Raw genomic sequence first — 16,951 nt, 5'->3', positions numbered from 1 at the left:
TGGGAGAGGGACGGGGAGCGATTCCAGGCCATGCGGCCGCCAGATGGCGCGCAAACCTCGTGGGCCCTGGTGGCCGCAGCCACGTGACTCCGGGGACCGCAGCCGCGAGCCAGGGCACGTGCCTGGGGGAGCTCTATGGCGCCACGCGCAGAATGGCCCCGCCGGCCCCTCACCAGCTCGTGGGGGCGGGGCAGCAGCTAGGCCTCATCTTATTTTTCGGACTGGGAGCTACCCCAGCCGGGGACGGATGAGTTGGAGAGGATGGGCGAGTCCGGCTACTGGGGCCGCCCCCGCGAGCCTCCCCGCAAGGCTCAGTCCCCTTTCGCTATCCCCGCACAACCGGGAGCCAGCAGTTTCCATGGGAACTGCAGCCTGGTCTGCGCGCCCAGGAGTAGCTTCCTTCCCGGCACAAGCACAGTTTCCGATCCGACAGGAGCGAGGAGGAACACGGGATGGGGAACAAGCCATCGCTCGGGGTCCCCGGGGTCGGCAGCCAGGTCGCCCTGGCAAATCCAAGAAGGGCCAACCGGGAATCCGCATCGCCACCGCCCAGATTGCGCGGGCCATTATGATTGGCCTTCCCTTTCCATCGTCGTGGCAGCGCTGTCGGCTGCTCGCGCTCCCATTGGCTCAATCTCGAAGGCATCTTCCCTCAATTGGTCCTCTCGGGGGCCATCCCTGATTGGTCAAATTAGGCTCTCCTCGCTGGGTTTGATGGCACGCTCGGACAGCCTGGAGCTTAAAAGGGCGTGCACGGACGAGGATAGAGTTTGGATTGCGACTCTCGGGTTCGGGGACCCGGGCTACGCAGCCCGCAGCGCCCTGGACAGGGCCGTCGGACCGCTGTCTGTGGTGCTGAAGCCTCACTCAAAGGCTCCCCTAGTGTTCTAGTGAGAACACCTCCTCGCGCCTGGTGGCCGCCCTGACAAAAACGTGCACTCGCGCCCGCACACCACAAGAGACTGCGCCACCCCCTATCGCCTGACAGAAAGGCCAGGTCCCGCTTAGCAGAGAGGGAGTGGGTCTCACAGGCGGACCAATCACGAGCCCGGGAAGCCAGGACATTTACATGGCAAAACCGTCCACCCGAAGTTTATGGGGTCCGAGACGGCCCGATGGTTTACTGGGTCTTCAGGGCACCGAAGGGGTTTGCCTGGAACCCTGAGCCCCAAACTTCTTCACTCCCTTTGGAGCAGTGCCCCTGCACTGTGGGATGCCCATTCCCCACCCCCCTTTAAACCTTAGAGACACCTAGCCTGCTCAAAATCCACAGGGTCCCAATTCCTTCTTCAGGCTGACTAGGTCCCCAGCCACCCCCACCTTCCTCCCTTGGTCTTGGGACTACATATGGTCCTCCCAAACGTGGGGACCCAGGCCTCTGCTCATTGAAGTCTAGGTTCCTCGTTCCTCTGCAGTGCTCTTGGTGGACAGCACCTCCTGAAGGTAGTACAATCGAGCCATCAATATCTCCTCGCCCTCTTTGCTCCTCCAGCTCTGGGTGCTGGACAGAGGGGAACCCTTCCTGTCTTCCGGGCAGAAAGCCCGCCCAAGAAAGGGCGCCAACGCAGGAAGTAGGATCCGTGAGGGCAAAAGGGCCCGAATCTGGCAACCCGAGGCCCCAGGATGTGCCTTCTGGGCGTGCGAAGTCCTGGCCAGCGCGCCCTCTCTTCCACCTGCCGCGCCGTCGGGCGCCGCGAGGAGGCGGGGCTCGGTTGCCGTAGCCAATAAGCGACGCCGGCGCTGGCAGCTGCTGCTATAAAGGGCTGGGGGCGGCGGCGGCGCGGCCCAGAGCGCGGAGCGCGCAGCGCGGGCCGGAGGGAGGGAGGGAGGGCGGGCGAGGGGAGAGGACTGAACACCGGGGACCAGACGGGCCGGGCCGAGGGGCGGCGGCGAAAGGCAGAGCGCAGCGATCTCTGTCGGGAAGCGCAACCTCCTCGGGCCCCGCGGGGCCGCGCAGGGGGCGTTCTCAATCCCGCGCCCGCTCCCTCTTTCCATCCCCTGCCGCCCGCAGGCCACCCCGGGGCCCGGTTATCCGCGCGCGCGTACCCGGGCTCGGGCCCGTCCCCGGCCCTCGAGGGAGTCGCTGCCCTCACCGAGACCTCTGCAGCGGCCGCACCAGAGGCCGCCCGGGCAGGACCCCGGCGTGAGCATCGAGCGCCCCCCAAGGAGTGCACGACCCCCGGAGCCACCCTCAACACGGACCGCGCCCGCCGGGCACACAAGAATGGTCACTGTAGGTATTCCCCTGTCGCTGAGAGGGAACCTAGTCGGAGAGGGGTTAGGCACAGGCTCCGAAGAGATGGGAGGGGGGGTAGGACCAGGCCTAGCTAGGCCCGGGTGGGGGGGGGTAGGACCGAGCCTCGGGGCCTGAGAGTGGACAGAGCCGCGCCCAGAGTGCTGGGGGCTCTTAGAGTCTGGCTTGAGAGGCCTTAGGGAATCGAGCTGCGATTCGGGGGACATCCTACGGCGCCCTGAGGGCGGGATTGCCCCCCCTTCAGCAGGCCTGATGGGGGAGGGGACGCCGCGGCGTAGGATGCTTCCTCCATCCAGGCCCGGACCCAGCAGGCCTCCCAGGCAAACGCAGGGCCCCAGTCACTGGTGCTGGGCCAGGACAAGGAGGCAAGGAGTCCCCGAGAGCCCCAGGGAAGGAGTGGCGTCGGATCGCGCGCCCTGGGCCTCGACCGCGCCCTGGAGCCGGGCGTCTCGTCCTCAAGCCCGTCGACCTTGCGGCAAGCGGGGAGGGGAGAGGAGGGGGCGCGCCCGGCGGCCCCGCGGGCCCGCCGCCACCGCCGCCGCGTCCCTTTGTTTCTCGGCGCTTCTTCGCGGGCCGTAGCCTCGCGCGGGCGCCTCAGGCTGCGGGGAGGGGGAGGGGAAAGGAGGGCTTGTAGGGGGTGCCTCGCCGCTCCTGGGCCCCCGCCCCCGGGGGATGGGGTAAGGGGCTCAGGCAGGCCCCCTAGGCCAGGTTCAGGCGTCCCACCCCGCCAGAGCTCTGGGCCGCGGGATGACCTTGAGCGCGCCCGCCCGCCCGCGCCACTCGCCCCGCGCTCGGGGCTTTCAGCAGCCACAGAGCTGGTCAGCTCCCGAGCGCCCGGCCACGCCCGGCCACGCCCTTACTAACCACGCCCCTGCCCCGCCCATCTAAGCCCCGCCCCAGGGGCCCCAGGGGCCCTGCCTCTTCCGAGCCCTCGGATTTCCACTGGCAGCCCGGGCGTATCCCGGGGGCGGGGCTGGCCAATTCTAGACCCACCCCAGCTCCACCCCCGCCCCCGCCGCGCGACTCTGCTCCCCGCGCCGCCGAGCGTCCTTTGTCTGGTCCTGGCGCCGGGGCCTCCTTCTTCCGCTCTTTCTGTCTCTCGGGTCTCTGTGTGTGTGTCTCTGTACACTGTGTCTCTTCCTGGATCTCTTTTTCGAGTAGTAACGAGCACAGTGGGTGGGGGGATGCTCAGCATTCCCTCCACGCCTGGGCCTCTCCCATACTAGACCCTGGGACCCACCCACCTGGCTCTGAGAAAGGCCTGAGAGAGACCACCCTTTTCTGCTGTGTGACCTCAAGGCAGCTCCTTCCCCTCTCTGTGCCTCACGCTGCTCACCCTGATCTAGGAACGTGAGCGAGGCCTCCTGAGGACCCTCAGCACCCCCACAGCAGTCCAGCATACATTGCTCCGATCTCTGCCCTCATTTGAGAAGGGGAAGCTGATGCACAAAGGGGAGAGGGTGTGGTCAGAGGTCACACAAGGGCCTTGAAGCCCTTGGAGTCCTGGTCACTCCAATGGAGAGTACTCAGGCAGAGACCCATCATGGGGACAGGCTGGGAGGAAGTGAGGGGATGAGTTGAGACAGTGAGGGCCCTCCCTGCATGGAGGCAGAAGGGCCCAGAAGTAGGAGGCTCACTTAGCACCACGTGGTGGCCCAGCCTTACCATGCATAGCCACTCAATGCCCTATTGTTGCCAGTACCCAGGCATCTGTCACTGTGACTAGGGCCAGGGGGCACAGCTGGGGGCCAAGGGGGTCTGACACAGCAAGTAACCTCAGGTGTGTTCATTGCAAAATCCATATGTCAGATGTTTGTATAATGGTGCAAAAGAGTTGGAGAAAGGGTGAGAGAAAGAGGGAGGGGGAGAAAGAGAAGCGTTCAGAGGGGAGAGATGGACAGAGAGGAGAGATGGGGACAGAGGAGAAGAGAGAGAAACTGAGGGGAAAAGAGGGAAAGAGAAACAGAAAGAGGGAGAGACCCAGAGGAAGAGCTGGAGAGAGTGGGAGGGGAGGTTCCCTTGCTCCATCTTTGATCTGCCTTCCTCCCCTCTGACTTCACCTCTCTATCCCTGTTCTGGGACAGCCCTCGAAGGTCCCTGTGATCCCTGTGTCATCCCAGGCCACGCATTTGCTGTGGGCTGAGGCAGCGCGGGTGTGGCCTCCACCAATCCGATCCCCATTAGCAGCTCAGCCGGCTCAGCCTCGGAGGAAATGCGACACTGATCCCTCTAAGCTCTGGCACAGATGGGAGGGAGATGGGGTGGTGGTGAGATTAGTGGGCTGGGCCTCAAGATCCTGAGTGGGAACCCCCCAGTCACCTCTTAACCCCACCCAAGTTGAGGACAGCATTTCCGGGGGTGGAGGACCAGTAACCCTGTATGTAGGCTCTAGGGTCATCAGATCAAGGGGTCAAACCCTAACACCATCGCTACTACTTCCCTCTGTCATCCTGGGCAAGTCACAGGTCCCATTTACCCTCAGTTTCTCCATCTGAGAAATGGAGATGATCTCCAGCTTTCAGGGTGGTTGTGGAAAGGCAATGAAAACAGCACAGGCTCAGGGCCTGGCACATAGTAGGGCTTCCAAAGCTGGGATCTGATGTGTCTTGAAACAGTGGTTTATGTACTGCTGATTGCTTTTGGGGCTCCCACAATAGACATTATCAAGAAATCACAGAATTCTAGCTCGCTGAGCCTAGACAGGAATTCAGACTCCATCTCCCCATACACGGGGGACCTCTGTGCCATATCTTTGGTAGTGGGACAGAGACCTAGAGAGGTAACATGAGTGTCAGAGGATATACAGGAGGGTGGAGCCAGCAGCTGGCATATGGTGGCACCTAGTAAATATTTGTTGAGTTGAATGAGCAGACTCGGCCAACAAAGTGGGTTTATTTTTGTTTGTTTGTTTATTCTTTTTGGTTTGTTTATTTTTAAATTTATTTATTTATTTATTTTTGACTGCTCTGGGTCTCCATTGCTGTGCGCGGGCTTTCTCTAGCTGCAGCGAGCAGGGGCTGCTCTTCGTTGCAGTGCGCGGGCTTCTCATTGCGGTGGCTTCTCTTGTTGCAGAGCACGGGCTCTAGGTGCACGGGCTTCAGTAGTGTGGCCCACGGGCTTCGTTGCTCCGTGGCATGTGGGATCTTCCTGGACCAGGGCTCGAACCCGTGTCCCCTGCATTGGCAGGCGGATTCTTAACCACCGCGCCACCAGGGAAGCCCCCAAAGTGGGTTTAAATGTAGTGTTGCCCGGGGCTTGGCAAAGAGTGGGTGCTCAGCTTTGCTTTGCTTTGTTATTAGTATTTTTTTTTAATTGGCCTTTTCATTGAGAGTGGGCTCTAGAGTCTAAACCCTGAATTGGAATTCTTGGTCCACTTTTTACATGCTACCCAAACTTGTGCAAATCCCTCCTCCTTCAATGAGACTCAGTTTTCTCATCTGTTAAATAAGAATAGAGTCCCATAACATTCAATTTGGGGAGAATTGCCTGGAAATTTTCACATAAAGAATTTTGGCTGGCCCATAGCAGGCCCTCAATACATGGCCATGTTGTTCGTGAAGTATTAATGTTACAAGACCAGGATGCAGATGTGTGGAGAGTACATTACTGCTATATTTCAGGCGCCTGTGGCAGACATTGCTAATCAACCCAGTTTGTGTTCCTGGTGAGCCTGGATGTGGCTTCAGAATAATCCTCCAGGGAATTCCCCCGATGGTCCAGAGGTTAGGATTCCACACTCTCACTGCTGAGGGCCTGGGTTCAATCCCTGGTCTGGGAACTAAGATCCCATAAGCCACATGGCGTGGCCAAAAATGGAAGAAAAAAAGAAGAAGAAGAAGAAGAATCCTCCAGGCAGCTCCCCCAGACAGCCACTCCCCGCCAAATGGAGCTGCAGGGGAGTTGACCCTCTGTACTATCCTTTAAATAAGAGTAAATGACAAGGAAACAGAAGGCCAAAGAAGAGCTAAGATTGTCGCTGAAGACATACAGCTATGTGGTGGCAGAGCTGCCCCCAGTGTATTGGCCAGTCATTAAAAACGGCTCTGAAGTCCAACATATCCACGTTTGAAATCAATTTCCCCATTTATATCACCCAACGTCTCTGAGTTATTTCCCTGGTACCTGACACGGTAGGTGTCAATGGAGCAGGATGATTATTAATAGCAGCATTATGAGGCAGGGCTTGTCTTGTGGACAAGACAAGCCCACTTCCACTTCTCATGACTGCCTGTGTCAGACATAGCTAACTGATCCCAGAATGCCTTCCAGCTGCACCCACAATTGGCTTTAGATGGGTCTCTGGTCACTATGCTGGTGATTTGGAGTTTTCAACAAAGTGGAGCAGAGGTCGTAGCATAAAGACTGTTAAGTAGCATACCTGAGGACACGCAGCTGGGAAGTGTTAGAGCCAGCACTAGTCTTGGGTGGCAGTGGAAGTTGGAAATACAGATGCCCAATCAGAAAAGCTCATGCGCAAATCCCTGTTTCACCATTTATGGGCGGCATGATCTTTGGTAATTTTTCAAACATCTCTGAACCTCACTTTCCTCATCTGTTGTCTTACTCAGCTCAGGCTGACTAAAATACCATAAACTGGGTAGCTTAAACAACAGACACGTATTTCTCACAGCTCTGGAGGCTGAGAAGTCCAAGATCAAGGTGTGGGCTGATTCGGCTCCTGGTGAGGGCCGGCTTCCTGGTTTGTAGACAGCTGTGTTATCACTGTCTTCATATGGTGGAGAGAGAGAGATCATCTCTCTCCCGTCCCTTTTTATAAGGCTCCACCCTCATGACCTAATAACCTTCCAAAGGCCCCACCTCCAAATACCACTGCACTGGAGAGCAGGGTTTCAAGATATGAATTTGGAGGGGCACAAGCATTTAGTCCATAGCATCTCTTAAGCAGGGGTAATAAAACCCTCCTCCTTTCAGAGTGGTGAAAAAGAAAAGAAACATTCCCTGTAGAGGGCCTTGCACTGTGCCTGGCACCTAGTATGCGCAATATTTGGGAACAATTATGGTATTGAATTTTGGGGCAGGGATGGCTGAGATGATGTGTACCTGCTGGCTCTTTCTAATTCTGTGGCCACAACAGATATTGCTCATCGATCACAGTCATCTTTACTGCTGAAACTGAATATAGCTTTAAATCCTTCTTAATTCATCCATCTAGGAAGACTCTACCAATCTATTTGGGTTTCTAGGTAAGGGCAACCTATTCACCAACTGTGACATAGGAGAAGACCTAAGGAAATGCTAGCTGCTTTCCCTTCCCATGCCCATGACAGACAATACCAATCAATCCCAGCCCTCTTTCGTTCTGAGCCCAGACATGGCTTTATAATTCTTCTCTACATGGCCCTTAAGATAGCCATTACTAATTGTTTTGAATTTTCGGCAAAGTGAACCAGAGGCCCCAGGAGGATAAGGAGCATATCCAAGGACACACAGCGAAGAGTTATCAGAGCTGGTACCTGCCTGGTTGACTGTCATAGAGAATGGTAGAGTGGTCTTCAGGTCTAGACAGGTCTGCATTTGCATTCCAGTGCCACCACTGATATGCTGTGTGACTTCAACAAGTTCCTTAACATCTCGGAGCCTCAAATTCCTTATTTGTCATAGCATAATAAACTTCTACCTGAGCCTCTGTGTGAATTAAATTTTAAAAAAGCATATCTTCCTGAATACAGAGGTTAAAAATCCTAAACAAAGAACCATAAAAAATTTGGCAAATCAAACAATGTATATAAACAAAACTGCAACATGACCAAGTTTAGTGTAGCTTAGGAAAGTTGACTTAATATTGGAAAATCAATTAATGTAATTTATTACATGAACATATTAAAGCAGGCTTCTCCGGTGGTGCAGTGGTTAAGAATCCGCCTGTCAATGCAAGGGACACAGGTTTGATCCCTGATCCGGGAAGATCCCACATGCTGCGGAGCAACTAAGCCCATGCACCACAACTACTGAGCCTGCGCTCTAGAGTCCTCAAGCCACAACTACTGAGCCCGCATGCTGCAGCTACTGAAGCCGCGTGCCTAGAGCCTGTGCTCCACAACAAGAGAAGCCACCACAATAAGAAGCCCGCGCACCGCAACCAAGAGTAGCCCCTGCTCGCCACAACTAGAGAAAGCCGCACACAGCAACGAAGACCCAACGCAGCCATAAATTAATTAATTAATTTTAAAAAATAAAAAGCCCTCTTCCCTATCTGTTAAAAAAAATATTGAAGCAAAAAAATCATCTCAATAGATGCAGAAAAAGATATTCAATAAAATTCAATATCCATTCCTTAAAAAAATATCTTGTTAAGATACTAGGAATAAAATTAAACATTCTTAACTTGATAAAGGCCATCTGCCAAAAAACCTATAGTAAAGATCATATTTAGCTGTGAAATGTTTAAAACATTTCCTTTAATGTCAAGAATAAAGAAGCCAATGTCACAATGTAGCCCCTACAATAAGACAAGAAAAATAAATAACAGGTATAGATTGGAGATAAAGAAATAAAACTGTCATTATATTTGCAGGTGTTATTATGATATACATAAAAAACCCAAAATGGCTCAGTGGAAAACCTGTGGGGGTAAATTATGCATGAAGCAAAAGAAATATTAACACATTTGGGATAGGAATTACATTTGGTGGGAAGAGCAAAGTACATGGTCAGGTTTGGGATTATGAGGGCTTCAAAGCTAATAAAAATGTTGTAATTCTTATTCTGAATACAAAGTATTAATTTCATTATTCTAAAAATGCAGACTGGCTGTAGACAAACAGGCAAGTATACGTGCAAATGGGCATACATGGCATTAATATATGGACTTTTTCAGAGTAAAATCACCTGTAAAGTATTTTGCCCGGTGCTCAAGAAGTGGAAGGGACTATAAGAATAATACCTTATCCCCTCTGTATGTTCAAGCCTATGCAGACCTGATTGATCTGTCACCACCAAGCCCCTCCTCACTCCCACTGGTCCCTGGTGTGGGAACTGGGCCGTGAGTGGGTGCGGCCTGTTGTCTCCAGCAGATACTCGGGGCCATGGAGTCTCAGGTGGCGGGGGGCCCGGCTGGCCCGGCCCTGCCCAACGGGCCACTCCTTGGTACAAACGGAGCCAGTGATGACAGCAAGACCAACCTCATCGTCAACTACCTGCCCCAGAACATGACCCAGGATGAGTTCAAGAGTCTCTTCGGCAGCATTGGTGACATTGAGTCCTGCAAGTTGGTTCGGGACAAGATCACAGGTGTGGTGCTGGCAGGTGGGGGGTGGGGATAGGGGACAGAGGTGGTAGCCTCAGGAGTACAGGTGTGGTGTAGAGACAGGTGTGACCCCAGGTGGGAGGTGATGGGAGCAGGTGGGACCCTGGGGGGTCTGAGCTGTCCTCAGGATATGGTAGTGCTCTAGGGGTAACAAATAAGGGTGGAATCTTGGTGCTCATAACCTTGAGGGGGGTGGTCAGTCTCTCAGGCCAGGGTCTGGGAGGACACTGGCAGGTCCAGGGAGGTCATTGTCCTGGTCCTGCCTGCAGGGCAGAGCCTCGGCTACGGGTTTGTGAACTACTCTGACCCCAACGATGCAGACAAAGCCATCAACACCCTCAACGGCCTCAAACTGCAGACGAAGACCATCAAGGTCAGCGCCCTCGTTCCCCACTGCCACCCATCCCTGTGACTTCCCATCTTGGCTGTGCCCATTTCCTCTTTATTACCGCCCACCTGGACTGACCCTTTCATGGCCACCCAGCCCCCCACGACCATACCCTCCCCATACATCCATTCCCCCCACTGCTGCCCACCCTCCCCCATGGCTCATCCCCTAAGGGGTTCAAATCAATCCCCAAAGGCTTTCTGGCTGGGGCCCCGGGGCCAATGGCTCTGCCTCTCTGAACCTCAGTTTCCTCTCTTGTCTATGGGGAGATGATCAGCCCCACATTCTCCGGCAACTCAAGGAGTCAGCCAGGCCCTGGAGGTACCCACCCCCTCAGCAGTAGGAGAGAGTGACCAGGGTCTGGTGGGCAGCCCTCTCCTTGCCTTTGTCATGGAAATGGGGGAGAGGTGGGGGCCCATCTGCCATCTGGAGCCTAACTAGGGTCTGGGAGGGTGGGATTGGGGTGGGCCCTTCCCCCACCCTTGTACAATGCCCCTTGCCCCACGGCCCCCCCCTCTCAGCAGCTGCAGCTGGGACCCTGCAAGCCCAGGTTCCCGGGAGGCCGTGGGGGTTGCAGGGAATCGCCATGGAAACCCCCTCTCTAGGTTTGCCTGTGGGTGTCTGGGCTCCGCCCCACAAATCTGCTCCTGAACCCTGGGGGAGGCTGGGCTGGGGAGGATGCCCATCTGGCCCCCAGTTCGCCATGGGAACAGAGGTGCCGGAATCTCTTCCTCTCCCTGGTGTGGAGGCTGACAAGGGCCTGATGGTCCCTCCATGGCCAAGTAGACCCAGAAGCCCCCAGGTTGTGAGAGTGGACCCTAGTGATGAACTGTATGACCCAGAGGGCCACTGTGTGCGTGTGATGTGGTGCATATGTTGGGGGGGGGGACCCTGAGCTATAAGACATGGTGTTTGTGGGACCCCCTGGCTATGGGACCCCCTGGCTATGTGAGTGGCTGTTATCATGTGGGTCTGGCTGTTATAGACGAGGGTGTGTCACCTGGTGTCTGTGAGACGTGGTGTTTATTTGACAGGTGCTTTGTGATGCACTGCGACTCCAGCTGTGACCTGGTGGGGCTGCGTGGGTGTGTCTGGCTGTGACAGGGTGTTTGTGTGTTACGGTGAAGTTGTGTGGGTGTGTCTACTTGTGCCCCATTCAGGATGGAACGTGTGTGACATTGAGGGCTTGTGTGGTGGTGTGACTCTTACTGCAATTATCCCAGACCCCCAGAGTCACCGTGAATGTGGCGGTGGCCTTGTGTCACCCTCCTGCTGGTGTAGTCACCATAGCTGTGCAGTGAGTACCAGAGCGTGGCCCTCTGTGTGGGTGTATGTGCATACATGTGCATCTGCCTGGGTGGCTGTGGTGTGTGGTTGGTCCTGACTAGGTTTTCCAGCAGATTCTGCCCACAATAGTTCCAGCCATTCATCGTGTGCCAGGCCCCATCCTAGTGAGGGGTGTGGGAGGAGCCCATACCACGTGAGGGACCTGGGTCAGCCCATGTCATGGAAGGATGGGAAAGGCCCCTGAACACTTACTCTGTGCCTCAGATGACCCCTGACCCCAAAACCCACCCAGGAGCTGAGACTCCCCTCCCCTCTCCCCCAGCTCCAATCCATCAACAAGTCCTCACCCCTCAAAACTCACAGCCCCACGGGGTAGGGGAGAGTGGAAACCATCAAATACATGGCCATGAGTTTTAATTATTATTACAGAAATAATAGCAGCTGTGGTGTTTGTCTTTTTTCTGGAGGATCCCAGGTGTGCACAATTGCATCAGTTAGAATCCCCCTGCCCCCACCCCATGAACACCCTCACCCCCATCCGCCCTTGGCCTAATTTATTCATTTTGTTCGTTTTTTAATTAGCTATTTCTAATGAAGTAATATGCCCTCACAACTCACCACCCCAAACAAAAGCCAGACCCTTTACAATGACCCCCATCTACCCAGAGGTTAATTTAGAAGAAACAGAAAATAGACATCAGCAGAAATAAGGGGGAACGGAGCGTATCCCACCTCGCCTCCCCCACCAGCTCTAGGTCACCCTGTTAGCGTTTAGGGGTGGGGCCTCCAGACCATGTTTCCAGGACATTGATAAACACACAATGAGATGGGGTCACACAATACTCGCTGCTCTGTAAATGGACTTTTCTTTCCCCCACTTTACAATACTCACCACTGTTTCGGGGAAATAAATATACACGTCAACCATTTTTTAAACAGCTGCAGAGAGTTTCATTGTTGGGCTGGACCATAACTAATGACATGAATCGAAGGATCATACTAAAACGTGTCTAATTCACAGCTGAGAGAAGGGCTTTGACAGAGAGTAACAGGGATAAGGGTGGAGGACCAAATTCAGATGGGAAAGGACAGGAAGGATATTTCAACTGAGACCTGGAGAAGAAAAATAAGGAAGAGAGTTGCAAGCACAGCGGACAGCAAGTGCAAAGGCCCTGAGGGTGAAGCACACCTAGTGTGTTTGGGGAATGTGGAAGAGGCCCATGTGCCTGGAATAGAGATGTGGAGGGGGACAGTGGGCAGAGATGAGGGTAGGGGGGTGATGGGGCAGGTCGTGAAGGGCCTTGTGGCCCTGAGAAGCACTTTAACTCAGGAAGGTGGGAGCCACGGAGGGTTCTGAACAGAGGAGGGATGTGACCTGGCTGAGATGCTCACAGGTGCCCCCTGGCTGCTGTGGGGGGAACAGCCTGTGGGGGGGGCGAGGGTGGAGCAGGGAACCAGGGCAGAGACTGCTGCACTGGTCAGGGTGAGCAATGGTAGGGCAGTGGAAATGGGGAGAAGTGTGTGAATTCTATCCAGATAATGAGGAAGGTGGAGCTGACAGGATGGATGGTGGTTGGATGCGGGTGTGACAGACAGGCATTGAGGGCAACCCGAGGCTGGGGACCTGAGCAGCCAGGAGGACAGAACTGTCATTACTGAGTTAGGGCAAGTCAGGGGTGCTGAGTGTGATCCCCCACGAGGCCTCCTCGTGGGGTACCTGAAGGCAGGTGTCACGCAGGTGTGCAGCTCAGGGGCCAGGCGCATGCTGGGCTCGGACATTTGGGAGTTGTCGGGGTTGAGCTGGGCGCTAAAGATCTGAGGGGCCCACTGTAGTCGGGAAGAGAAGGGGCCAGCCAGCATCCCAGGTTCACTTTCCAAGGGAGTGGGACGTGTCAATGTTGATGGAATATCCAGCCTGAGAACATGAGCTAGAGATGTGAGGGTCCCTGAGGCCCCCAGGGAGACATGTGACCCCAAGGGCGCAGCTCCTTTGACCTCCTCGGATGACAGGTCCCTCTCACCGCTCTACGCGGGCAGGGCCGCGCTGTCTTGGTCCCAGCCACATCCCCTCCCCCAAGCCCTGGTTGACCCCACCCACCACCCATGGTGACTACTCGCGGTATTTGTTGAATAAACGGATGAGGGATTTCTGTTGCTCAGTGGCGGTTTGAATGTGGCCTCTCCCTCCCCATTTGAAATGGGCTTGCCCTCACCCCTGTCCGCCTGACACCCTCCCCCAGGTGTCCTATGCCAGACCCAGCTCCGCCTCCATCCGGGATGCGAACCTGTACGTCAGCGGGCTCCCTAAGACCATGAGTCAGAAAGAGATGGAGCAGCTGTTCTCCCAGTATGGCCGCATCATCACTTCTCGCATCCTGGTGGACCAGGTCACAGGTCAGGCTGCCGGGGAGAGTGCACCTGGGGGGAGCGGGGGGGGGGGCACTGGGCTAAGGGACCCAGGTGGGACCAGAGTGGAGAAACCGGAAATAGCAGCGAGGAGGGGGGCGGGGTCACGCAGGAGGGGGCGGGTCCCCAGGAGGGGGCGGGACCCATGACGCCCTCGCGCCCCGGCAGGTGTCTCTCGGGGTGTGGGATTCATCCGCTTTGACAAGAGGATTGAGGCCGAGGAGGCTATCAAAGGACTGAACGGGCAGAAGCCGCTAGGTGCGGCCGAGCCCATCACGGTCAAGTTTGCCAACAACCCGAGTCAGAAGACCGGGCAGGCCCTGCTCACTCACCTCTACCAGTCCTCCGCCAGGCGCTACGCAGGCCCCCTGCACCATCAGACACAGCGCTTCCGGTGAGCCCCCTGCCGCTCCCTGCCCCCCAGACGTCCCAGACCCCCAGGGCCGGATGCCCTAGGCTTGCAGGTGCCCTCGCCGAACCCCATTCCTGCAGGGCGGAGAGAAACCAGGGCAAAAGGGGAAACGTGGGGGTCTGTCAGGTGCTGAGGCCAGACCCTAGTATACAGCAGACGCTCAATGTGTGCAGGCCACTAAGAGTGGCATTATTGGCGTCAGTAGTTTTAGAATCACCTGACCAGGCCCAGCTCTGACTGCCAACCCACCCCCTCCCCCACCCCGCCAAGGGCACGTGGCTTCAACTCCCTGCTGGCCAGGCACCCTTATTTTTTCTGCGTAGCGACCCCGTGAGGACAGAACTTGTCCTCATTTTACGGACCGGGACCCTGAGGCTCAGAGAGGCGTTGTCACTTGCCTGGCCCAGGCACTTTGGAGAAGAGACTTCCCTTCTCGGGACCCAAGCCCCGGAATGGGGGGTGGGGGGCAGGCGAGCAGGGCTGGGCGGCCGGGAGGGGGAGGACGAGGACGCCAGTGCAGGCTGGGCAGCAGCAGGGCAGGCAAGAGGCGGTGCCCGAGTGACCACGGTTCCGTGCCAGGCGGTGTCCAGCCTGGCGGGGAGCAGGCAGGCGGGGGCAGGGCTGGCACTGCTGGATGGCTGGGTGGGGGCGGGGAGGGCAGGCTGGCTGCCCGGTGTCACAGCCGGGGGTGTGCCCAGAAGCCACCAGTGACCACCCCTTCTGCCTCCACAGGCTGGACAATTTGCTCAACATGGCCTACGGAGTCAAGAGGTAACAGTGCCCCCGCCCCGCTGCCCCCAGCCCCTCGCCGTCCCTCCTTGGACCCTTTTGTCTTTATGGCCCCCATCCCCCACCTCATCCCCCAGGACCACCCCTGCCTGGGCATAGTGTGGCCATTAAGAGATCTGGGGGCTCTTGAGCCTACTAAATGCCTAGAAAGTGCTACTACAGAATCTGGATCTGGGGGGCCTGTCTGTGGCCTCCTCCACCCCATTGAAAGGCAGGCAGTGTTGCCCGGGTCACAGCTGTGCCCCCACTGGCCACTGTTGATCATCTATGCTAAGGGTCACAGAATGCCCCCTTCTGCCTCATAGCTGGGGGTGGACCTTGAGGCCCCCCACCCGCTCCATTGTCCACATCCCTGATCCTCTGAAGGTCCCCATGTTTATAGCATCAAGAGCTATTGAGCACATGCTGAGGGCCAGGAGCTTGGCTCTGAGCTGGGGACCCAGTGTGGCCTGGCCAGACTTGGCCCCTGGTGGAGATGGAATGATACTGAGCATGGTGCTTGGCACGGAGTGCAGGCTCACTCAGTTTAAAAGGCAGTGTCTCTTATGATTATGGTTACTGTTATTACTTATTTCAGTCCACTGGGGAAGGAGACAGATGAACCGTGATCTGGGCTGTGAAGGGGGCAGGAGACGGGATGATAAGGATCCAGTGGAGACATCACTCAGGAGACAGGGCCAGAGCAGAACTGGAGTTCCTGGCAGCAAGAACGGCTTGTGCAAAGGCCAGGAGGAGGGAGTGAGCCCAGTGATCAAATGAATGGCTCAGGAAGGCAGGGAGCCAATGCCCCTTCACTCATTCGTTCACTCCACAGACCCCACCCCCGCCCCCCGAGGGCCTACTGGTGCTGGGAGCTGTTCTGGGCTGGGACACCGAGGGAATAGAACCTTGCAGGGAAGATGGAGCTAAGGATAAATACATGATTTAAATAGAAAAAGGCCTGGGGACTTCCCGGGTTGTCCAATGGTTAGGGCTCTGAGCTTCCACTACAGGGGGCACGGGTTCGATCCCTGGTCAGGGAATTAAGATCCCACATGCCGCGTGGTGAGGCCAAAAAATACATACATACATACATACATAGGAAAAGGCCAGAGAGGGCCAGAGGGAGGAGGTGGCCACTATATGAGTCAAAGGAGGCCACCCCGGGGAAGTGACAGCTGAGCTGAGACCTGAATAACGAGAGGGGGCGCTTAAAGCCCTCGCTCGCACCCTGGTTCCAGCGCTGCCCTTCCGGGTGGGCCTCCACCTGGCAGGATGGCCAGTGGGGCAAAAGGGGCAGAATCGCCAAGGGCGGGATCAGGGTGGTGCCCGAGTGGGGGTGAGGGCAGGAGTTGGGTGGGAAGAGGTGTCAAGGGAAGGGTGGTGGCCAGGTGTGGGGAGGGGGTCAGTGTCAAGAGGGCTGAGGACCAGGTAGGGTCCAAGTTCAGGGAGTCGGGGTGCATAGGGGCTCAGGGCAAGATCGCAGGTGAGGACCTAACGTTTAGGGAGGGTCAGAGGTCAGGACAGGGCTCCAGGTCAGGATGGAGATCGGGGGCTGGTGGTGTATCAGAGTGGCTCAGAGTCTGGGGCTTAAGGCGGGGTCACAGATGGAGGTCACGGGGCCAAGGCAGGGGTCACATAGTCCCGAGGTCTCCGCACGGTCAGAGGTCATGACAGGGTCAGGGGGCATGCCGGGGGTAAGGGCAGAGCCCGCGTGACCCCCAAAGTAGTCCCCTGTCGCTCATCGCCAGGTTCTCACCCATCGCCATCGACGGCATGAGCGGCCTCGCGGGCGTCGGCCTGTCAGGGGGCGCGGCGGGCGCTGGCTGGTGCATCTTCGTGTACAACCTGTCTCCGGAGGCGGATGAGAGTGTGCTGTGGCAGCTGTTCGGGCCCTTCGGGGCAGTCACCAATGTCAAGGTCATCCGCGACTTTACCACCAACAAGTGCAAGGGCTTCGGCTTCGTCACCATGACCAACTATGACGAGGCAGCCATGGCCATCGCCAGCCTCAACGGCTACCGCCTGGGCGAGCGCGTGCTGCAGGTGTCCTTCAAGACCAGCAAACAGCACAAGGCCTGAGCCACCGCCGCCCTCCCCACCCTTCCCGGGCAGCAGAGACAGAGAGAGAGAGAGAGAGAGAGAGAGAGAGAGAGAGAGAGAGAGAGA

General features: G+C 56.7%; 1 protein-coding gene across 2 annotated transcripts; it reads left to right on the top strand.

The window, feature by feature from the left end:
- The first annotated feature begins 9,291 nt into the window (after window positions 1-9,291).
- On the top strand, window positions 9,292-16,932 carry ELAVL3 (ELAV like RNA binding protein 3). 2 transcript variants are annotated; one of them, XM_029217555.1, is made up of 6 exons: window positions 9,292-9,505; window positions 9,791-9,894; window positions 13,437-13,590; window positions 13,771-13,996; window positions 14,747-14,785; window positions 16,534-16,932. In XM_029217555.1, exons 1-6 carry the CDS (start codon window positions 9,301-9,303, stop codon window positions 16,862-16,864), a joined length of 1,059 nt encoding a protein of 352 aa, XP_029073388.1. In that variant the 5' UTR covers window positions 9,292-9,300; the 3' UTR covers window positions 16,865-16,932. The 2 variants fall into 2 exon arrangements, with proteins under 2 accessions (XP_029073388.1, XP_029073387.1); XM_029217554.1 differs by having other exon boundaries at window positions 16,513-16,932.
- Window positions 16,933-16,951: the final 19 nt, after the last annotated feature.

Source organism: Monodon monoceros, unplaced genomic scaffold, assembly GCF_005190385.1.
Source record: "Monodon monoceros isolate NGI ecotype Baffin Bay Population unplaced genomic scaffold, NGI_Narwhal_1 Super_Scaffold_12, whole genome shotgun sequence".
In the NCBI taxonomy this organism is placed as follows: Eukaryota; Metazoa; Chordata; class Mammalia; order Artiodactyla; family Monodontidae; genus Monodon; species Monodon monoceros.
The sequence above is the reverse complement of the archived record's forward strand: the minus strand, read 5'-3'. Positions and strand labels throughout refer to the sequence as shown.

Coding starts and splice junctions, on each gene's coding strand:
- ELAVL3 (XM_029217554.1), top strand. CDS start 9,301: ATGGAGTCTCAGGTGGCGGGGGGCCCGGCTGGCCCGGCCCTGCCCAAC. Junction 9,506..9,790: donor GGTTCGGGACAAGATCACAG/GTGTGGTGCTGG, acceptor TCCTGCCTGCAG/GGCAGAGCCTCGGCTACGGG. Junction 13,997..14,746: donor CATCAGACACAGCGCTTCCG/GTGAGCCCCCTG, acceptor CTGCCTCCACAG/GCTGGACAATTTGCTCAACA.